This window comes from Manis pentadactyla, chromosome 13 (assembly GCF_030020395.1).
Source record: "Manis pentadactyla isolate mManPen7 chromosome 13, mManPen7.hap1, whole genome shotgun sequence".
Taxonomy (NCBI): domain Eukaryota; kingdom Metazoa; phylum Chordata; class Mammalia; order Pholidota; family Manidae; genus Manis; species Manis pentadactyla.
This window is the reverse complement of record NC_080031.1, coordinates 7,114,078-7,134,734: the sequence shown is the minus strand read 5'-3', so window position 1 is coordinate 7,134,734 and position 20,657 is coordinate 7,114,078. Positions and strand designations below refer to the sequence as shown.

Here is a 20,657-nt window from a genome sequence, read left to right as displayed (position 1 = left end):
AGAATTGCCAAATGGGGCTGAAACTAATGTCTGCCCCTGGGGTGGAGTTTCAGAACAGTGAACCTCTCCTCTGAAGGGGGTCATGCCAATAAAAGACTCTCGCCTCCAGACAGTCCCAACGGGGGCCACGGCGCCTCCCGAATCTAGCTCTGCGTGGCACTCCTTACTGGTGTGGGTCCACACAAGCTGACCCCGCCCCATAACTCAGCTTGATGGAGAGAAACCCAAAAAGATTCAGAGGGCTGCCGGGAGGCCCGACAGCTGTCTGCAGCCCCCGCCTGCCGGTGCTCCTCAGCAGACAAGGCCCAGCCCCTGTCAAGCTAATACAGAACATGTGCGTGCACGTCCACATTCACGAGAGCTCAGTGTGACCACGGTCTTGCCGGCAGCCAAGCTTCAAGGCTGAGTGGGGTGTACAGGCTCCACGGATGCACACGTGTGCGTCCCACCCACTCGGGCTCACAGCCACTCAGGCACACGGCTGAGATCTGGCAGCAGTCCCCACGGCGGCCCGCTTCTACGACTCCTCCGTCAGCGGCCGCAGGGAGACGGGACACACCCAGGCAGGTCTATGCCACCAAAGTAAAAAGGATCAGAAGGGCCTCGTGTCTTACCTGGCCTACCCAAGCTATTGGGGCCAAGCAGGGTCTTGGCTTAAATTAGGCAGATGGTTGCCTCCACTCTAAGTCCTTATTAATGGCTGTTAATGAGGACAGAGGGACAATGGAATGTCCCCCCATGAGGGGACAAAAACAGAGCAAAGGCTACAGTGCTCTACCTCAGAATCCTGAGTTGAGAGGGGTCTGCGAACTAAGCGGGCCAACCCCCTTGTTTGCTGAACCCCCTTTCTAACCTGTGTGGGGCCATCTCCAGCTGTGGGGCCTCACTATCCAAACAGCCCATTCCACATGATAAACATTGTTCTATGTTGAATCCAAATCTCTCTCCATAATTTCCGCCTTTCCCCCACCCACCCCAAACCACCAAAAAACAAAGTAGAGCTCGCTAATGACTCACTCCCCATCCCAAGACTTGTGTAAACCGTTTCAGAGCTGGAGAAAGGTTTTTGACACTCTGATAAAATACCACCATGGCTGTTCTCTCAAACGACATGGGTCTCTGCCAGGCAGGGCTTCACTCAGTGGGCAGCAGATCCCGCCCGGCCATCCCACGTGTGGGGGAGCAAAACCAGGCCATTCCAGCACAAACAACAGGCAGCCACACACCAAACTGACTTGGAATTCAGCTCTGTTACCTAGGACTTTCAGTTCGGGAACAAAGCCCCTTTCCTTCATTCCACTGTCCCTGCTGGTGGGACCTTCCCCGGTTCCCTCCCAGGGATCAGTCATGATATATTTAAGAAACACAGCGTTTGCTGCTATTTGCCTGTTCTCTTTGGCTCAGCCTGATTTCGTGAGGTCCTGGCTATCGGCACATAGGCCCCTGGTGGCTTTCAGTCCTCACCCAGCAAAACAACCCTGCCAACAGGCTTTTCAAGACTCCAGCTCAGCCGTCTTCCGGCTCTGCTTAACGGACCTGGCAGAATGTCCCCTCTCCGCCCTTTGGGGCTCACTACTCAGCATGTAGGAGCCTGAGTAAGTCACAAACTCTGTGACCCTCAGGCTTCTCTTCCACAACACATGCTTACTTCCACCTGCTGTGCAGCTTGTTGGAGAAACTGAATTAACATGTGTGTGAGAACACGTTCCATGCTGTAAACGACAGCATATGTGTCACCAGGCAACCGGGAGTCGGGAGTCCTGGCACTGCCAAAAGGGGCCTTTGCCAATTCACTTTGTCATACTCACTTTGTCCTATTAATGTCTTATTGCCTCCATTTTTCTTATCTGTAAAATGGAGCATCTAGGTCTAATTCATCCCTCAATTCTCAGCAGAAGAGACTGTGGCCTGAGGCTGAAGTTCACACACCTTTATAACATTTGAATGTTCCAAAACCTTCTGGAAAGGTTCAAAGAGAAGATAAACATCCTGAAAGTATCCTGTGTGGTGCTCCTGGGAGAAGAACTAGCCACCGGTGAAGACAGATAATGGCATGGTGGGCTGAGTGACCCCAGACAGCGCACTGGCCTGGCTGCCTAACTGCAGCCAAGCTCCCTCCTCCCTGCTGAATGTATGGCAGCAGGGGTGAGGCAGGAAGGAAAGGAGAGAGAGCCCTGTGCAGGCACACATGCAGACAGACACATACACACTTTTTGGTTTTTTTTGCAAAATACTTACTCTCCTAATTACATATCTTGTATGCTTATTGTTAAGTACAATTGGTTGGCATTTTTTATCACTGACCAATATCTGAGGGAAGAAAAATTTGAATACTGACTGGTCAGTTCAAGATGGACAACTTGCCATTAAATAACTCATCTAGCAAATATTTTCTTAGCACCTGCTATGGGCCAGGCACTGTGCTAGGCCCTGGAAGACAGATATAATAAGAAAGTTACAGACTCCCTAAGGTGCTCACCAAGGGCAAGAGATCTGAGTCTCTGAGATCTTTCTATATTCCCTCTCTAGATGACAGATGAAGGAGAAAGTCATCAATTTCTATTTGTCACTAATGTGAAAGACCAGTTGATTGCCTATATGGGTGACTCAATTTAGGAGAGAGATGAAAAGTTACATGCTGATCAGAATTTCATAAATCAGACCACCCCATTTTTTAAGGGGAGGGAGCCCATACTCAAAAACCCCCACAGTGAATCTGTGGCAAGACACAGAATCCAGTCGGTCTACTAGCATCTTGGTGTGTCAGACATACTTAATATACAGCAGAATGGGGGAAGAAGCTAATGTTTTTAATTCTTCCTCCTTACCTGCCCAGTTATCTTATTACCTTCACCTTTATAACATCTGAATGTTCTATGTTTAACATCCTCTTACAGGACTTGGCTCTCATTGGCGGAAACCAATGAGGTAAAACATGGCAGTCGTAAAATGCCTGGGTGTCCTAGTCAGGCGGAGTGCCAAATAAATCCAAGGAAATCCTGCTTCACCACGTGGGCAAACCTTAAACAAGAAAGGACTTCCTGTGCTATAATAACCTGCTGGTGTGTCTAGCGCCACCCAGGGCTGATCAGGACTCCAGTACCACCAACAAGTAAGCCTCTCAAACCCCCAGGCCTGTTTCCTCATCCGTCAGAGGGACTTGTCTGTGCCCTTAGGAAACTGTTTGGAGGTCAGAGAACCAAAGACCAGCAAGAGAACAAGCTATGAGGCTTCCATCTTTCAATTCCTGTACCAGACAGAACACAGCATTGTTTAATGTGACTGCTGTAAAAATGGGGTATCCCAAACATCTCCAGGGGTGTATGAGCTGAGATTAGAGCTCAGCAGGAAGAGACAGCTTTGGAGACAGGGTTGAATTTCGATATCTGTGTGACCTTAGGTGAGGTATTTAAATTCGTGGAGTCTCCATCTCTTCACTTATGACTTCGGATCATTAATTCTGACTGAAGATGGCCTGAAGTATGTGAAATACATAACACAGTGCCTGGCAGAGAGTAAGGCCTTTCCAAGTGGAAGTTATTATGGAGACTGTCATTGTTCAGCACCATATCCAGTGCGTGGCACACAGCACTCAATAAATGCTTGTGGAGTGAATTTGTGAATTGAATCACTGTATTTCTGCTACATCAAAACTCACATTAGAATCTAGTTGGAGTCAGCAGCCTGTTCCTATCCTCTCTTTTAAGAAAGACAGACAGATGGACCTTTTCTCCTTCTCCTGTTTCTCCTTTGTCTTCTGCTTCCTCCAAAAAGTCTACCTTTTTAAGCATAGGTAAGACCAGAAGAAAGTACTGCCAAACAATAATACCCAACATGTTCTTGTAAGGGCCATGGACATAGCTACCCACCATTCACTGAGGATGAGTGGTACTTTCTACCCGAAGCTGGTAGGTGGTCATCTCCTCTGGAGTTCAGAGTCTAGTGGGAAAATGCCATAATAATTGGAACACAACCCAGTAAGCACTAAAATGGGCTCAAGTACAAGGGGAATGGCAGAAAGGTGGGGAAAAGGTGATTTCTCCCTGGGAGGGACAGGATAATACTGGGAAAGGACTTTGCAGAGGAAGAGCTACTAAAGCCAGTGATGGTGGTGAGAGAGGGGGAGGATGGGGGCTGGTGGTGGTAGTTTTCCAGGCAGTGAAGACGGAATGGGAGGAAGTGCAGGAGCCTAGAGCAAGCCTTCCTGGTATATTTAGGTACCAGTAAGTCATCCAGTGTGGCTGAAATAAGGGACCAGGGAAGGAGTAACAAGCAGTAGGCTGGAATGCCCAGCATTCATTTCACTGACAAATAGTTACTGGGGACCTCGTGTGTTTGGGGCAAGGGTAACATCTGCTAATGTCCAGAAACAGTAAGGGAGAAAACCGAGAAGACGCCCTGCACACACTGTCAGAGGTGATTCTGTCTCCCCAGTGGCTAAGGGAGCCCGCTGCCAAGAGAACACGGCAGAGGCATCAAGGAGATGGGGCTCTCGTGCTGACTGCCACGGGTCTGGCCCCTGCCTGCTGTGCGATCTTGGCCAAATCATTGCTGCCTTTGGGCCTCCTTCCTCACTGGTGAAATGAGCAGGCTGGAAATTGGGTTCCTTAGGCTTCTGCATGGCTTCAAGTCACAGAAGGTGTAGAGATGGCGTGGGGTCTTCCCAGAGCATTTATTAACATGTGGCTCCCACAGTCATCACTCAGAGGACCCGGAGGGAAAGAAGCAAAATCAAAAGACATTTCCGGAAGATAGATGACTGAAGGGGGCTGACATACGCGTGCGTGTTTGGGGAATTTATGTGGGCAGCCTCACGGTCATAAATAAAATCCCTTTCTCTTACCCAAAACCTCATTCAGGGGGTAAACACCGGCCACGGTAATAGACAATTTGGCTGTATATCCTACCCTCTGCCTCCCTTGAATGAAAAACAGCAATCCCAAGGTAAGGTAATGGGCTCAGCCGCCTCTTTACAAGCATCCATATTGTCACCAGCAGACAGGAGGAGCTGAGGTTGGAGCAGGCAGGGCAATTTATCTCTGAGACTCCTGGCCCCTTCCTGCAGCCTCGCTCCCACAGCCATCTGTTCTGAGGCTGGGGAGTTGGAAGTAGCCCCAGAAAAAAAACCAATGTGGGGAGGAGCAGCACCCTGCCCTTTCCCGTGAGCCTCCGGTGGCCCCGGGAGCCCCTAGCACCATCAGCGCTGGCCCAGCCCACCTGTGTGCAAGGCTGCTTGCTGCTAAACCCGGCTACTTGGGTTTTCTTGACCTGCTTCTCTTCCCATGCCTGCCCTACTCCACATCCCCTCTGGAGTCCGTGTGATTAGTACCTTTCCATCCATAAGGATCAGAAGACTTTTCGAAAGCTCCTGGCTCCCAGGATAAACAAGGAGACAGGAAAACGGGTCCTGGCATTCCGGGTTTGATTTCCCTTTTTCTTTTCTTCCTCTTTGTGGGCTTCACTCTGCTTCCTGCCTCTGCAGACCAGGCCCCGCTTTGACCTTGCCAGCCAGCAGGGAGGGGCCTGGCATGAACCGAAATTGAAGGGAACAGAACCCTGACAGAACTGGACAAATAATGCTCAGCACGCGGGTATGGGAGCGTGAGGGGCCCCTTTGAAGCCCTCTGTGGTCAGCGTAGCTGCCAAGAGAGGAATCTGTCAGCTGCACTTTCTGCTTCCTAAGTGTCAGGCGAGCTGAGCTGAGGCCTTGAGGCGCTGCCGATTCTGACTCAATCCCTTTCCGCTTCCCATTAGCAACGAATGGGAATTGATGGGTTACCACTTTATCCATTCATTTAGAGGGAGGGAAAACCTCACAGCAAGCGCAGAGTAACTGTAGGCACCTTATAAATTAAGCATCTTAAGAATATGAACCGTTTTGTATTGCTGTTAAGCAGAATTAAATTATGTTTTGAAGTTTTGGTAGAAATGAATGGAGGAGAGGGAGGGAAAATTTTGTCCTTAATTCTTTTTTTTTTTTTTAAGCATGCAGAATAGTGAGCTGAGGGCAGGGGGAGGGGGAGAACAGAGTCGCCTGTCCCCACTTCTGTTTCCAATCAGCTGCTGCCGCATATGCCTGGAGAAACATGCCCACAGAACAGCTGGGAGGCCTGCCGCTCAGCCTCTGGCTGGTGATGCCCGGCCTAGCCAGGGTCTTAGCTTCTGGGTCGTCTCTGCCCCTTCCAGGCCTCCTGACCATGAGCAGCACACCAGCGTCTGGGACTAAGGACGAGTCCCCATCACAACTGAAGGAATTCAGGAGCTTTAAGCCAATTCCCTGGGACTCAGCATCAGGCCATCTTTGCTCTAAGTCAGCCTCTAACCCTTTCAGGTGTGGGCCTAGGATCAAGGCTCCTGCTTGTTGACGGTATCCACTCTCCCTCTTCCCCATCCCAGTCTGGGAAGAGAGGCCGCAGGTGGGGACCTGTCGAGATAACCTGCCTGGGATCTGAGACCCTCCAGGGCTATTACCTGGCCTTACCCTGGGGGTCCAGCTGTTGGACCACCTCCCTGCAACCCACAGCCCACCTGCTTGGATTTCCCCGCTCACTGCTAGGTCCCATCCATCTGTCCATTCTGACCCACCTCCACCACACACACAGACGCCCCAATCCCCAACACTCTGTGTCAGTCCCGGGCCATCAAATGAACATATGGTGTCTGCTGGACTGGACTGTTTCTGTGTCCCTGTGGCTGGGGCTGGGACCCCTGGACCCAGATCAGCAGTGCCTCAGCCTGCAGTTGGAAGCCTTGCTCAGCCATAGGGAGAAAGAGGCACTTCATTTCCCACACACTCCTAGACCCCGGATGGAGCCAAGCCTCCCTCCAGGCACGGGGGTGCTGCTGGGGAGGGGGCGGCACTGCCTGCCCACACTGAGAGCGGGCATCCCCAGCAGCAAGGCAGAGAGAACACAGGACCCTGAAGTGACCTGCCCTCCCTCTCCAGAACCAGGCCAGGGCAAGCAGAGACCAGGCTGAGGGCCCAGGCAGCTGGGCCAGGGTCACTGAGCACGGCCCTGGCTTCATCCGGGAAGCCTTCTTGGATGATCAGAGGAGAGGAGAGGTGATCTCTTCTCTGATCTCTAGTCCTGGATATGGAATCCCCACGGCCATTCCCACCCTCCTTCTTTATCTAACATCTGCGCCGTATTGTGCAAGGCTGAGTCAGCTACAAACTGCAACAGGGCCTCATCAGCATCTTTATTCCCATCACACGGGGAGCTGGGCAGGTTGACCAGATCGGAGCCGTGAGCCTGCCAGGTGCCCCAACCACCCGCGCTCCCCCCAGCCCAGCCACACTCTGGAAGGTCATAGTGCAGAGTCAGCATCCCCTGTGGGCACCTGTGGTGTGGGAGGGGCATCACCCAGAGCTGGGCTGCCCCCAAGGTGCCATACGAGCGTCACTTACCGATCCTCAGGGAGTGGGGGCTGCAGGCGACCATCATGAGCCACGCCGGAAGCAGCACCAAAGGCGCCAACAGGCGGGGCATCTTCTATGAATCCTCATGGAGCCCTCTGCTGGTCTGGGCATAACATAACTCTGCGGGAGAGCAGTGGAACACGTGAGTCCGGCGCCCCTGCGGGTGGACACCCACCCAGCCCAGGGACGCAGTTGCCACCCAGGGGGCCTGGTGCAGAGGGCAGCCCATACCTCCATGGGGCTGCTGGCAGGGCCCAGGAGAGCCGTAGGCCTCTGTCCTTCCTCCCTGGCCCGGGCTCACAGAAGGCTCCTGTTCTAATGCCATCTGCCTGCTCAAATCAGGGCAGGCAAGTGTAACTGTGGATGAAGGGTTCAAGGGGCTCCACTTTTTAAAAATCTCTAACTGGGGAGTAAACCTTCATCTGCTCTTGCAGAACAGGGGCCATAGGTGAGCAGAAGAATGAGTGGAAAGGTTATGTCACTGCCCCAGGGCACGGCAAGTGCTGCATGCTGGGGAGCTGTGTGTGGAAGGGGCTGGGTTTGAGTCCACCCCTCCACTTGCCAGCTGGATGGCCTTCGTGAGGGCCTCTCTCCATCACTCAATGCAGTTTCCTCACAGGGGAACTGTCAAAACAGCACCTGCCTGGTGGAGGTGAGCTGAAGACGAAGATGACGCAGGAGAGGCTGCCATGCCCAGGGCCAGCTGAAGCAGGGGCTGCACAAACGTCTGTTCTCCCCCGACCCAGGTGGGAGAGGTATATTCTCAGCAAATACTGAGGGCAGAAGCGCACGCCCCACATCATCAGCTGGTTTTCACATATGCTCCTGCCTCCTGCTAAAAACTAACCCCTCCCCGGGCTTCGTCCACCAGCCCTTCTCCCTCTAAGGCGGTGGGCCTCTGATGTCAAAGCCGGAAACTCGGGGGGGCTGCCTCCCCCAGGCAGCTCGGGCATCGTCCCCTTCGAGACCTTTCCGGTACCCTCAGAACAGTCTGTAGATTGCCAGCTCTGCTCCATCGCTGGGGTGAGGTGGGGCTAGTGAGCACCTGAATATGCTAATCCCGAGTCACCCTTAATTGGGAGAACAGTACCTCCCACCCCCTAGGCAGACAGACCAATAGAAAAATGAGCAAAAGTCCAGAACTGACAGTCCACTAACAACTATACCCAAAGGCCTATAAACATCTGAAAAGGTGCTCAGCTCCATTGGCCACCAGCAAAATGCAGTTTTCATCCACAGTAAGGTAACACCATACCCCACCAGCATGACTTTAAAAAAAAAAGACCTTATCAAGTGTTGACAAGGATATGGAGCAACTGGAACTCTCATACAGTGTCAGTGGGAGTGGAAATTGATATAACTGTTTTGAAAAACTGGTTTTCACATATTCTGATGACCCAGCAACTCCACAATAGGCATATATCCAATAGAAATGCATGTGTATGCTCACCAAAGACGGATTAGAATGTTCCAGCAGCGCTCTTTGGGTTTCCCCAAACTGGAGACTACCCAGATGTCAGCAGCAAAATGCAGAGATACAGGGTATATTCACACAATGGAATGTTACATGGAGACGAAAATGAATAATCAACAACTGCATGCAACTATATGGATGAATCTGATCAACATACATTGGGCCAAAGAAACCAGGCACCAAAGAGTATATACAGTCTGATTCTACCTATAAAAAGTGCAAACCCAGACAAAACTATTTGGCACTGTTAGAAGTCTGGCTAGTGGTTACCCATGGGGATGGATGGGTAACAACTAGAAGGGGACAGGTGGGTCTTTTTGGGGTGCTGGTGATGTCCCATTTCTAAGTGCTGGTTACACTAGTGTGTTCAGTTTGTGAAAACTCACTGAGCTGTATACTTATGATTATATTCACTTCTCCTTATGTGTGTTATACTTCAGTAAAATTTTTGTTTAATGACATCCCACCTCCCTACACACCCTCGGTGTTCGAGCCACATCCAGCACTTTGCAGTTTCCTGCCCACACCTTCTTCCCTGTGCCCAAAGTGGGTGCCCCTCCCCAGACCCTGCCACGGCCGGGTCAAGCGCCTCTCCGTGTGCCATCACGGCGGCCTATGGGGGCTCTGAGAGCTGCATCTTTCCCTTTGTTGCTGCTCATTTATGTGTCCACACCTGGGATCTCCTGAATTTCCTAAGGTCAAGGACTGTTTCTGGTTTATGCTGTGTGCCCAGAGACTACATATACACAGCGAGTGCACAATACCCATCCGTTCAATGAATGGAAGGCCTGAAGCAGTCGCCTGCTATAGGGAGTCAGAAGAAAATAAAAGGTAAAGGATTGTGCATGGAAACTTGGCAGATCAGGCCCAGAAGTGCTGTCCTTCATTTCGTGGGTGTTGGTACAGGGACAGATGAGAGCAAACGCAGCCTCAAGGGAAGCTGGACAGTCTTACTCAGTATGGACAAAATCAACTGCTCAGTGACTCTCCGTCTCCCCACTAGAATGCAAACTTGATGGAGGTGGGACAGTGGACAGAAAGCTTGTTTGTCTCCTCAGGACCCAGACCAGTGCCCGGCATATATTATCACCTCAATAAATACTTGTTGAATGGATAAAAAAATGAAGTGTCAAAGAGGAAAGAACAGTAAAAATCTGTTTAGGCTACATAAAAGTAATACTAAATATAATCATTTATGTCAAAGGCCTTCCATTTATGCCCGATCAGCATGCTGCACAATAACTATCATGCAGACCGCTAAGTATATGTCAGATCAGCCTCTGTAAATTTTATTTGATGACAGAACTGCATTCGATTCATGCAGGCCCGACTTCCACTGTTCATGGCCCTGAGGCCTGGCTGGTCCTGGAGATCACGTCTAAGGCCAACAGTGAGTGAGGTCTCAGACCTCACCTCTGTGACCCTGGGCACAGTGATGAGAAATAATCTCCTCCCAAACCTTACAGGAACAAAAAGAACCATCACATTACATGTTTGTAAGGCCCACAGGTTTGCAAAATTCTTTCCACAGTCTTTATCTTGCTTAACACACAGAAGCAGCCCTATTACAGATGAGAGGGCTGAGCCCAAGAAAGCCTGGCTCAGGGTCACACAGCTGTGAGGGGCCCAAGCCAGGGCTAGCAGGTCCCTGGGTCCCCTGGCTTTTCTTATATAGCTTAACTGTTTGCCTATAAGAGCAGAAGAAATGTGAGGTTTTATTTCCATTTTAATGTTTGGATGAATCTGGTCTTTGGACCTAACTGTACAGCCTTTATTAATTAAAAATATTTTAATAATTTAAGGATAAAATAAATTATCCTGGGGATATAACACCAAGACCCTCTTCCCACTGACATTACCCCTGTCTGGGGAGACTCACCTCCACCATGGTTTCTTAGGACCTGCTTGGTATGGTTTTCAATCGGTTTTGCAAGCCCACAACACCTGCACTGCCCCCTGTCCCTTGAAATCTCCGCCCGGACATCACACAGCACTTTAGACCCACCTCGTCACGAAGACAAGGGAGCCTCTCCCCTGCACCCCACCTGCTTCTCCTCTACCTTTTCTTCTACACCTTCCACAATCCACTAGTTGCCCAAGCCCAAAAGCTGAGTCACCCAAGATTCTCCTCCCTCACACCCCCACATCTAACCAGTCACCAAGTCCTGGCAGCCGTGCCCCCTAAACACCATGACTTTCTCTCATTGCCACAGACCGTCCCTGGTACGGGTGTTTGTCAGCAAAAACACTGGAGCCTCTGCAAGAGCAGCCTTCTTGGTTCCCCTCCCTCTGGTCCTTCCCTCTCCAGCTGGCTCTCTGCTCAGCCGCCAGGAGCTCTTACCAAAATGCAAATGTGATAATGACACCTCAGCCAGCCTCCCAGTCTCCCAGCTCCCTAGTGCATTGGGGGACCGAGGGCCAATCCTCACATAAACCGTTCAGGACCCGACTCCTCTTCCCCGTCCCTACCATGCACTCCACTGCACCTGATGCTCCAGCAGAGCGCAACGCCCGGCTTCCCCCGACACGCCACCCCGCATGCGGGTCCCCGTGGTGTGCAGTCTCATCCCCAATGGCCTGGACACAGCTCTTTCCAGGCTCGCTGCACTCCCTCCCCTCTGAGGCTCTGAGATCCCTTCCCCACGTGCTACCAGCACACCTGGGACATTCCTCACTAGGGCATCCTGCTTACAACGCTGCGGTCTGTCTCCCCAAGGAACTGTCTCATCAGAGACTGTGGCAAGCTCCAAGCCACTATCTGGCACACAGTAGGTGTGCTAGTAACACTGGCTGAACAAATAAATGAACAGGTGATATCAAAAAGGCACTTCCTGGGTTTATACCAATATCAAATTCCCAGTGTGACCTGTACATGGTGTATATTTGCTGTGGTTAAAACAACCAACCTAAGCAGACCTAATGGTGTAGATATGGGCAAAAGGTACTCACAGCATGAAGAGGGAATATATGCTGACGAGAGAGGACCACAAACATTTCCTGCTCTTCCTTCTGTGCTTGAGGCGTGGGCTGCCAGTCACAGTTAAGAACATGGGCTTGAGTCCTGTGCTGCCATTTACTAGCTGTCTACCTTGAGCAAGTTAGTTTAGCTTCTCAAAACCTTTATTTCCTTATTTGCAACATGGAGATGATGAAAGTAACCTCTTGAAATTGCTATGAGGAGTAAATGATAAGATGCTTGCCCTGTGCCACTCACAGTAAGCCCTCGATAAATATTAACCACTCGTTACCACTGTACCAGCCCTATTAGATGGTATTACATGCCCATTTCACAGACGTTGAAGCTGAGGCTCAGAGAGGCTCAGCAATTTATCCAATCTGCTGCAAGCTGCATGATCATGCACTTTGGGACCCCAGTAGTGCTAGGGCTCAAATTCAAGAGCGTCTCCTTATATGCAATCACAAATCCTATGCCCCTTCTTTGCCTGGAGTTCAATGTGGAAGCACTTATAGAATTTAAGTCCAAAGCAGGTACCCAGGAATGGCTTCTGATTTCTGAGGGTCGCTAGCAGTCCCCGCCTAAACAGAGCTGGCCTCAATCCTGCACTTTAAGTAACTCTGAAGAGACACAGTCTAAAAACAGAACCCTCCCATGCAGTTGAGGACTCTGTTGTACACATGGTCAGGTAGCCATGCCGACCAAGAGAGCAGAGCAGAGTTAGGGTCCCACCTGGACCGAAGCCAGGCCGGATGGGCCCTGGACCTTATTAAGGGAATAGCCTGGAGCAGCCACTCCCCTCCGAGCCCATTTCAAAATTAAGGGAATGTCAATGCCTACCTCACAGGGTGATGAGCACCAGGAGAGCAGGGAACACGTCGGGATTTTCCACTGGTGTCCCCAGTGCGTAGCACAGGCTGGCACATAGTAGGCACTCAAAAAATATCTGTTGAAATAATGAAAGAATCCAATCAGATAATGTGTGTGGGACAGGCTCCATCAGCATGAAGTATTTACTCGTGACTTATATTCACAGCCCTTGTCCACTAGGAATTTACAATCCAGGCCTAATTTCTCTACCTGTACAACCATGCCCCTGAGCCCCCAGCCCTCCCTGTCCACAGGGGTAGGCAGCACCTGGTGGCGCGCTGCCCCATGAGTGCTTGCGAGACACGCGGTGGAACAATGGACTGGGAGTCGAGGCTTCCACAGTCTCCCCTCTGTTTTACCATTTACCTGCCTGGGATTTTTCCTCCCCCACATTGCAAAAATCAAACGTCCCTGCTTTTTCCAGAAGGGGAATCTAATTTCCATTTTTTCAGAATCTCAAGACTGGCCAGCTTCCTTAAACTAGCAGATGTCTAATCTTCTAACGTCTCTATGCATCTCCAACCCTTCTTCTGTATTTTGAACACAAGGTCCATGAGGGCAGGGCTGTCTCCCTCTTACTGTCACTCATCCAGTTCCTGGGATAGTGTCTGGTGTGATGCATCTACGAGTAAACATTGTCGACCGTATGAATGAATGAACATGGTTATTTACCTTTGTGCTTATTCACACACCCCTCTCCATAACCAGACTGTAAGCCCTGGGGACAGGGGAACATCCCCTTCAGGCATGTATCTCCCTGACACACTTGCTATGGTGCCTGTACTGAGTGAAAGCTCAATAAACGTTTGTTGATTCCCTACCAGTACCAGTTAATACGCACAGACAGGCAGAGCCTGCAGACAGCTCGGTGTTCAGACGGAAAACACACTGTCTGGACGCCCTGGCCCAGTGTGCTAAATGACCTCTTCTCTCCTGATTTGTCAGCAGCCCCTCCGCTGGCCTCTCTCATCCTCAAAGGGCTATTACACCATTAATCATGATTTTCTGGGGTGGGCCAAAGGGAAGGCTGACAGTCACCAGTCGGTGTTTGGTGGCAGGGAGGACAGAGGAAATCAGAGAGGCAGTCAGATTAATTATACGTTTTCTCTCGACTGTGGGCAACAAGATCTTGATTACTCCTCAAGACAAATGGATGCGGGCTGCTCTGTTGTTCCGCCCTCCTGGCTGGGAGGAACTCCCACGGCAGCCAGCAGCCTGGAGAGTGTGCAGGGGGGCGGGGGGGCCAGGGCAGGGGAGCAGGGCCATCCCAGCCCTGTGACCTCCCTGAGGGAGAAGCCGCCTTCATGACCTGCACAGTTGGGTGACATGTGTAAATATCCTATCTCCCTGGCAGCAAATAGTGTGATGCCAGGACGAGGTTCTGTCCTGGCAGGCAGGGAAGTGGGTGTTCACTGGTTCTGGGAGTCAACCCTCTGAGCCCCAGTTCTCCTTCTATACGATGAGGGATCACAACTAGATGATCCCTAAGGTTCTCTGATGCTCTGAAATTTCTGCCATTCCAGGAGCTGCCATATTCACTGAGTATTTACTTACTCTGTACAAAGTGCTATTTCAGATTCACTGCTCCCCAAAAGAGCCCCGTGAGGCAGATAATGTCCTTCACTCCCCACCCCCTGTAGATGGAACCCAAAGGTAGACAGGTTAAGGGAGACTTGCCCAGGTCACTCAGCTTGGCTCCAGGGTCAACGCAGGGAGCAGGCCATCGGCTCCAGGCCCCCGTTCTTACCACTCCTCTCTACACTTGCCTTCTCTACCCCAGAACCCAGCACATAGCTGGCACTCGAGGAGGCGCTGGCGTGTGATTACAATGACCGTCACAACATTGAAGAAGACAAGATAAATGTAAGGGGTCTGGGGCCCATCTGCACATTTGCCAGGTCAGGGAGGCGAGCAACAGAGGAATCAGTCTGGAAGTGTCCTCTGGCAAAGGGCCTCCACCCCAGGACTTCCCACCAGGAGATGCTCCCAGGAGTCTGTGATGAGCGACACTATGGTGGGATTGCCAAGGGGACTCAGCAGGATAAACCGCAGAGCAGAGGCTGGTCCAGCCCAGCTGTTCCCAATTCTCAGTCACTAATGAACAAGATGGGAGGAATCCTCTCCAAACCACTTCCTGTGTAGACTTCACTCTGAAGCCCTTAATCCACCTCTAAACAATACCCATCCGGGGGCCGGAGAGACATCCCTGGCTTCTGGGTGTCCTTGGAGAGCTTCATTTTCACGATAGCAGACCATGGACGATGATACTGCCCTTGAAAGTTTGCAAGAGGTTTTAGCTGTAATGCAAGCAGTAAACTTCCTAGTGAATTAGGAGCTTCCTTTTCTTGTATAAGAGCTCCCACTGGCTCTTGCACACGCACCCAGGACCACATCCACATCTTCTTCTCCCACGCTCTTGCTAATATTAATCCACAGCCCTCTCACCTCCAAAATGCTACTCCAAATCAACCCCTTCCCAGAGGCTTTCCCTGAAGAAGTCAGTCTTCCTCCCTCACTCAGACTCAGTCTGGCCTAGGAAAAAAATCAGGGCTTTGGAGATGGAGAGCTGTGTGACCTTGGCTCCATCTCTTAACCTCTCAGGGCTTCCATTTCCTTTTCTGTAAAATGGGGAAATTCCACTCCCACCATCTACCCTACAGGGTTGCTAGGAGGATCAGATGAGATTGTGGTGCAGCATTACTGCGCAGATAAGTGAAGTGCTTTCTAAGCAAAATGGTCTGTGTCTTCCCTTACCCTAGATTGACCAAAGCATATAAATGTACCTGTATTACCTCTGTATGATTAATATTTATTCATTCAACAAATATTTCTTTTGAGCGTCTGCTGGCAGGCAGTGTCCAGTCTCTGAGATATAGTCCCTGCCTCTGTGGAACCAGCAGTCAACGGGGACGATAGTAATTCCATACCCAGGTAGCAAAAAACTGTAACTACAGACAGTGAAGGGCAGGTATAGGCTGCTGGGGAGTGTGTGGCAGGGGGACCTCGTGTGGCAGGAAGGGAAGGCTTCCCTGAGGACAAAATGTGTGACTTGTGTTCTCCAGGTCTTTGAAAGGAGGCAGGGTGAGCAGGAACAAAGAGATCCCAGACAGAAGGGATGACATCGAGGAGACCCACAGGCCTCTGGTTGGATGAAGCACAGAGATTTCCATAAACAGCAGGGAGTCCAGGAGGCTGGATAGGCGAAGTGTCTTCTCTGTATCTCTCTTCTGTGTTTATGTCCTGTCTCCTTCATTAGTTGTCCACCCCCCTCCCCCGTCCCCGCCTTATCTAGGTCTGCAATAAGGCAGTGCATCTAAAACCATTACCTACATGACAATGGGGGCACTGGACCCAGCACCCTTCACAGACAAGGTGAGGAGGCCACAGATTTCAAATCTCCTTTCCAGCATTCTCCCTCCTCTCCTTGCCAAGGGCTTAAAGGCGAGAAAATGGAGTATATCTCTAGTCTCAGTGAGCCAGGGGAGGATGTGAGGGGCAAGACTGGCTCTGGATGGTGAAAAACATCCCTGGCATTTATCTGAGCCACCAGGCTGGGTCTCCTGGGGGAGACAAGCTCCTAGCAGAGACCATGTGAGCTGAGGCTTTGAAATAAAATGCGGCAGTTTGGAAAACATTTGGAGCAGAGAGACCTTGCAGGAGTGTCCACAGAGGAATAGTGAGTGAGCAAGCGAGGACAAACGTAGAGAAAAACTGCTTTTAAGGGCAGCATTTTAATTATCACCAGATAAACACAGCCCTCCCTCCTCTGCTCCGATCTTCCAGGTATTTGGGACAAAAGCTTGTCCATGCCTCGGAGAGAGGTTTGTTTGCATTGCAACCTTCCATAAAGAGACGTGGAAGGAGACAGGCTGCCTAGGCCGGACGCTGGAAGGGTGGGGCTGGGTGGCGCTGGGTGGTGGGAGAGGGGGGATGCATCAGTATATAACCTTGGGAGCCAGAGATGGGCTACTACAGGCATGCAGATGATGGTACATGATCCCGTGCTCCAATGGGGTCAAGGCCAGAGGAAAGGGCTCTGATATCAGCGATAAAGAGAAAGTCCTAACCTGAGAGTGTCAGGTCAGAGACACAGAGTCATCCTTCGGCCCAGCAACATCATGCTGAGGCGGAGACCCTGCTGTACCTGTCATGTCCACGGCCACGTCACGTACACATCAGCCTTTACCGTGTCTCACACACCATTGTCAGAAAGTATGGCCCTATCTTTTTTCTCAGTCCTAGCCGGAGCAGGGGAGAAAGCAGCCACGCCGGGCACATGCATTCCCTGGAGATGCCTGGAACCAGGTTCCCCAGGTATGGGGGAGAGGTGCGGGTAGGAAGGATAGGACAGCTAAATACTGCAAAATAAAGGTCCTTAACAAAACTGTGGTGTCCTTTCAAAATGCGAAGCAATGGGCTTATTCTACTGGTGTCATCCAAGCCATGCACAGTCTGAGAACTGCCTAAGGGAACACGCAGGCGCCTTCCGCCCCTTCTCCGCCACCAGCTCCAGCGGCACTCATGGCCACCCGCTTAGGGAGGGCCTGGCACCAGGCTCTGTGAGAGGCAGCGATTGGTAACTGGCTGCTGGCCAGATGCCCTGGAAAGGGCGTTCTAGGACCACAGCCGGGGGCAGAATGCTTTTCATTCTAAAGTGTTCTCAGTCTGCATTTTAAACTAAGAAGTTGGATTGCTTTGTCAATTAAGAAAACCTAGTTAATAATTTAAAAAACAATAAAAATCCCAACTTTCTCCAAGAAGTAGGCATGTTACCTGAGCCTGGGTCCCCTCCTCTGTACAGCGAGACTAAGAGCACCTCAGGTTCAAGTGCCCAGTGAATGCCGGGCCTGCCCGGGTCCTTGGCAGCCTCTCTGGACCACTATCACTGGCCCAGGTGCTCTGGCTGCCAGGAAGGAGACCATGAGCTGAGCTGCTGGAGCCGGCCCTGGGATGTGCTCCGAGAGGGCACACCTGCTCCCAGCCAGTCTACAGCTGCACCCCCAAGCCCACCTGCAGCCACACGGCTCACCTGGATCCCAGGCCCCATGTGAGAAGAGGCGACTGGGAGGACTGCTATGGTCAGCCAGTCTGTGCGGGTCAGGGATGCAGAGGTCGCCCTCTCCTGGAGCTGCCCTGGGCCTCGACACTCAGCTCTTCCTTGCCCAGCCTGCCAAAGCCTGACCCCCTTCCTCTGCCGTGGCCTGGAGATGCCACAGAAACGACGGGCAGAGCCAGGCAAGTCTGCGCATTGGACGGCCAGGGGCTGAAGCCTTACACCTCCCCTTGCAGTCTCAGGGCAACCTTGGAGAAATCCCTGACTTCCTTAACTAAGTAAGGGGGCTGTCCCTGCATTCAATACCCCCGACACAGGGACGGTGGTGAGGGGGACACCCAACCGTGAGAGCCCAGCTCCCACTGACAGAAGAGCAGAGAAAGGCTGTGAGCTGCACCTCTGCCAACAGGGCGGCCATGTGGGCAGGGCCCGGGCACACCTCCCAGATCCCAGCAATGAGGCAGCATTGCCTCAGTACCCCCACACCCTCTGGGCCACCCCAGCAATGTGCTCAGCACTGACGTGGTGTCGGAACTCAGCTGTGCCGGCTGCCCTCATGGAGCTTACTGGAAAAGTACGATGTCCTTGTAAGAAAAGTAAAAGTCAAGCCACCCACTCAGGAACTCATGCAGCAGGATGGTAACGAAGCAGCTTTCACAAGGCAGGGCAGCCTGGCCACCATACGAGGAAGAAGTGCCGGGAAGACAGAGGCAGAAGGCGGCCCTGGGCCTGGGCTGTTGGAGCAAGATTCTTGGACGATGTGGCCACCTGCTGGGCCCTGAGGGGTGTACTGTACAGGAAGGGGGACCTTCCAGGCAGGCCCTGGGAAAAGTTAGAGGTGTCCACAGGACAGGGACTAAACCAACTCGGCAGCAGCGTATGGTGTCTAAGTGTCGGGGCGAGATTCTAGAAGGCCTCAAGTGCCAAGGTTAAGGAGCTTGGACTTTATCCTTCAGGCAGTACAGAGCCATTGGAAGTTCTGGGCAAGGGACGGCCAGGACTGGGCTATGACTTAGGGAAATGGAGGAGCCCAAGGTGCACCAGATGCCTGGACAGCAGAGAGGCCGGTCAGTGGGCACTCAGCCATGCGTGAAGGGCTGTGAACGTGGCAGGAAGCCATCCCTGAAGGGAGCTGGCCCTGCGCTGCCTGGACAGTAGGGTCCTGGATTTTCCCACAAACTGGAAAAGAAAGTTGCTGAGCAGCCGAGCACTGGACAGGAGCATATGCCTCATTGATCTCCAAGGAAAGCAGAGCCGCAGGGCCAGGCGCCACAGCAGGACACGGGCCATCCAATCACTGCCGGGCCCGGATCGGGCCCAGCCTGTATGCTGGGCTCTAACAGGAAGGACTTGCAGAAGAATCCGGACTTGGAGTTACAAGGCCTGAGCTTGACCACTGTTCCCTGTGAGGCGGTGGTGAGGTCAGGTCCCCAAATCCTCCTGCCCCCTAATTTCCCATAAAGTGGGCGTCAGCGCTACATACCCTGTCTTCTTCACGGGGTTGTTCAAAGATCAAGGGGATGTTCTATGGCCAAAAAGGTTTTAACGACACCAAGTTAGAACACCAGGAAGGTTTTTTCCTAAGGTGAATCTCCGTGGTTCATTCTTACTTCCTCCACCCCCAACGTTTCACTCCCTATTATTCTAGAATACATGTCTGACTCCCCATCTCTCAAATTTATTGAACAGATTAATGATTTATCTTTAGTTTTCTATAAAATACCTGGGATAATGTTTCTACCTAGCTGGAGCTCAACAGAGATATGATTGATTAATAAAAGTGAACCTATAGAAGATGTTTTAATCCTATGCATGCTCCCCTCCCCCATTCAGTGACTCATCTTACTACCAGTGCTGGCAAAAAAAATAACTAGGAATGTAAGTTGGAGATCCCTCTCTTCCCCCACCTCCATTCACAAGTCACATAACGGATCCTGGAGGGAGGCAGCACACACTTCGCGTCTGCTTTACACAGAGCCCTCTGAACCTGGGCTCTGCTTCTTACTGGCAATGACCCTGGGCAAATGATTAACCTCCCCAAACCTCAGTTTCCTCATCCACAAAATGGAGAAAATGTTAGTATTCCTAAGGTCGCTTTAAAAAATCAGCTGTGCTTTCAGCAGTGTGTGGCCTGCAAACAGACAGTGTGCAATGCCTGCACCGTTACCGAGATGACCGAGAGCTGCTGTTGTGGTTACTGCTAGTATTGTCCAGAGCCAGATCCCCATGATCTGGGGGGACTGGTGTCTGAGTGCAGATTTCCTATCAGCGTGCATGATTCTGAGGGCTCTGTGACCGAGAGATGAAGCTTCTCATTGTTTTCAATCGGAGAACACAAATCAGGATGAGCTTTGAGATGCCGGGACCCCCGAAAGCCAACCTAACATCCTGCTGTGGAGTGGCATCAAGGGCTGGGGGCACTGAGTGGATCAGTGGGCCTTCGGTGCAAACCCCACGTTAATGGTGCAAGTGAATTACAAACAAGGCCCACCTGCTGTGCTCAGCAACAAACCCAGGCAGGAGGGTAATTGCCCCGAACTTGAGCACAGGGGGACCCAGCAGGCAGGGAGCATATTAAACATGGAAAGGAGCAACTTCCCAACACTTCTCTCCTCCACTCCAGCCCACAGAGCTGCCAGCAGGAAAGGAGACAGGAATGCAGGCACCGTGATGGGGAAGGCTCCAGAAACGCAAAGGCAAGGCTCTTCCCGATGACCACAGCTGGTGGCCCAGTGTAGCACCTGCACACAGCACCCTGTGGATCTGAGAGGGAGGGGAGAACATCGGGGGCAGTTCCATGTAGCGTGGCATTGCTACGTGAGCCTGGATGTCAAGGGTGGCCGGCATCGCAGTGGGCCTGGCCAAGTGCTCCACCCCATAGGAA

The 20,657-nt window shown here is 51.7% G+C and overlaps 1 protein-coding gene across 5 annotated transcripts in view; it reads right to left on the bottom strand.

The window, feature by feature from the left end:
• GRIK4 (glutamate ionotropic receptor kainate type subunit 4) overlaps window positions 1-20,657 on the bottom strand; it is a 409,270-nt gene that overhangs the window by 269,839 nt on the left and 118,774 nt on the right. For all 5 annotated transcript variants that reach the window (XR_008993244.1, XM_057490546.1, XM_057490547.1 and 2 more), the window contains exons 2-3: window positions 12,691-12,796; window positions 7,409-7,540 (exon numbers count right to left, since the gene is read on the bottom strand). Coding sequence is in view for 4 of the 5 variants with exons in the window: in XM_057490546.1 (XP_057346529.1) it covers window positions 7,409-7,490 (82 nt within the window). In the remaining variant the exon portion in view is untranslated. The remainder of the gene's footprint in view (window positions 1-7,408; window positions 7,541-12,690; window positions 12,797-20,657) is intronic.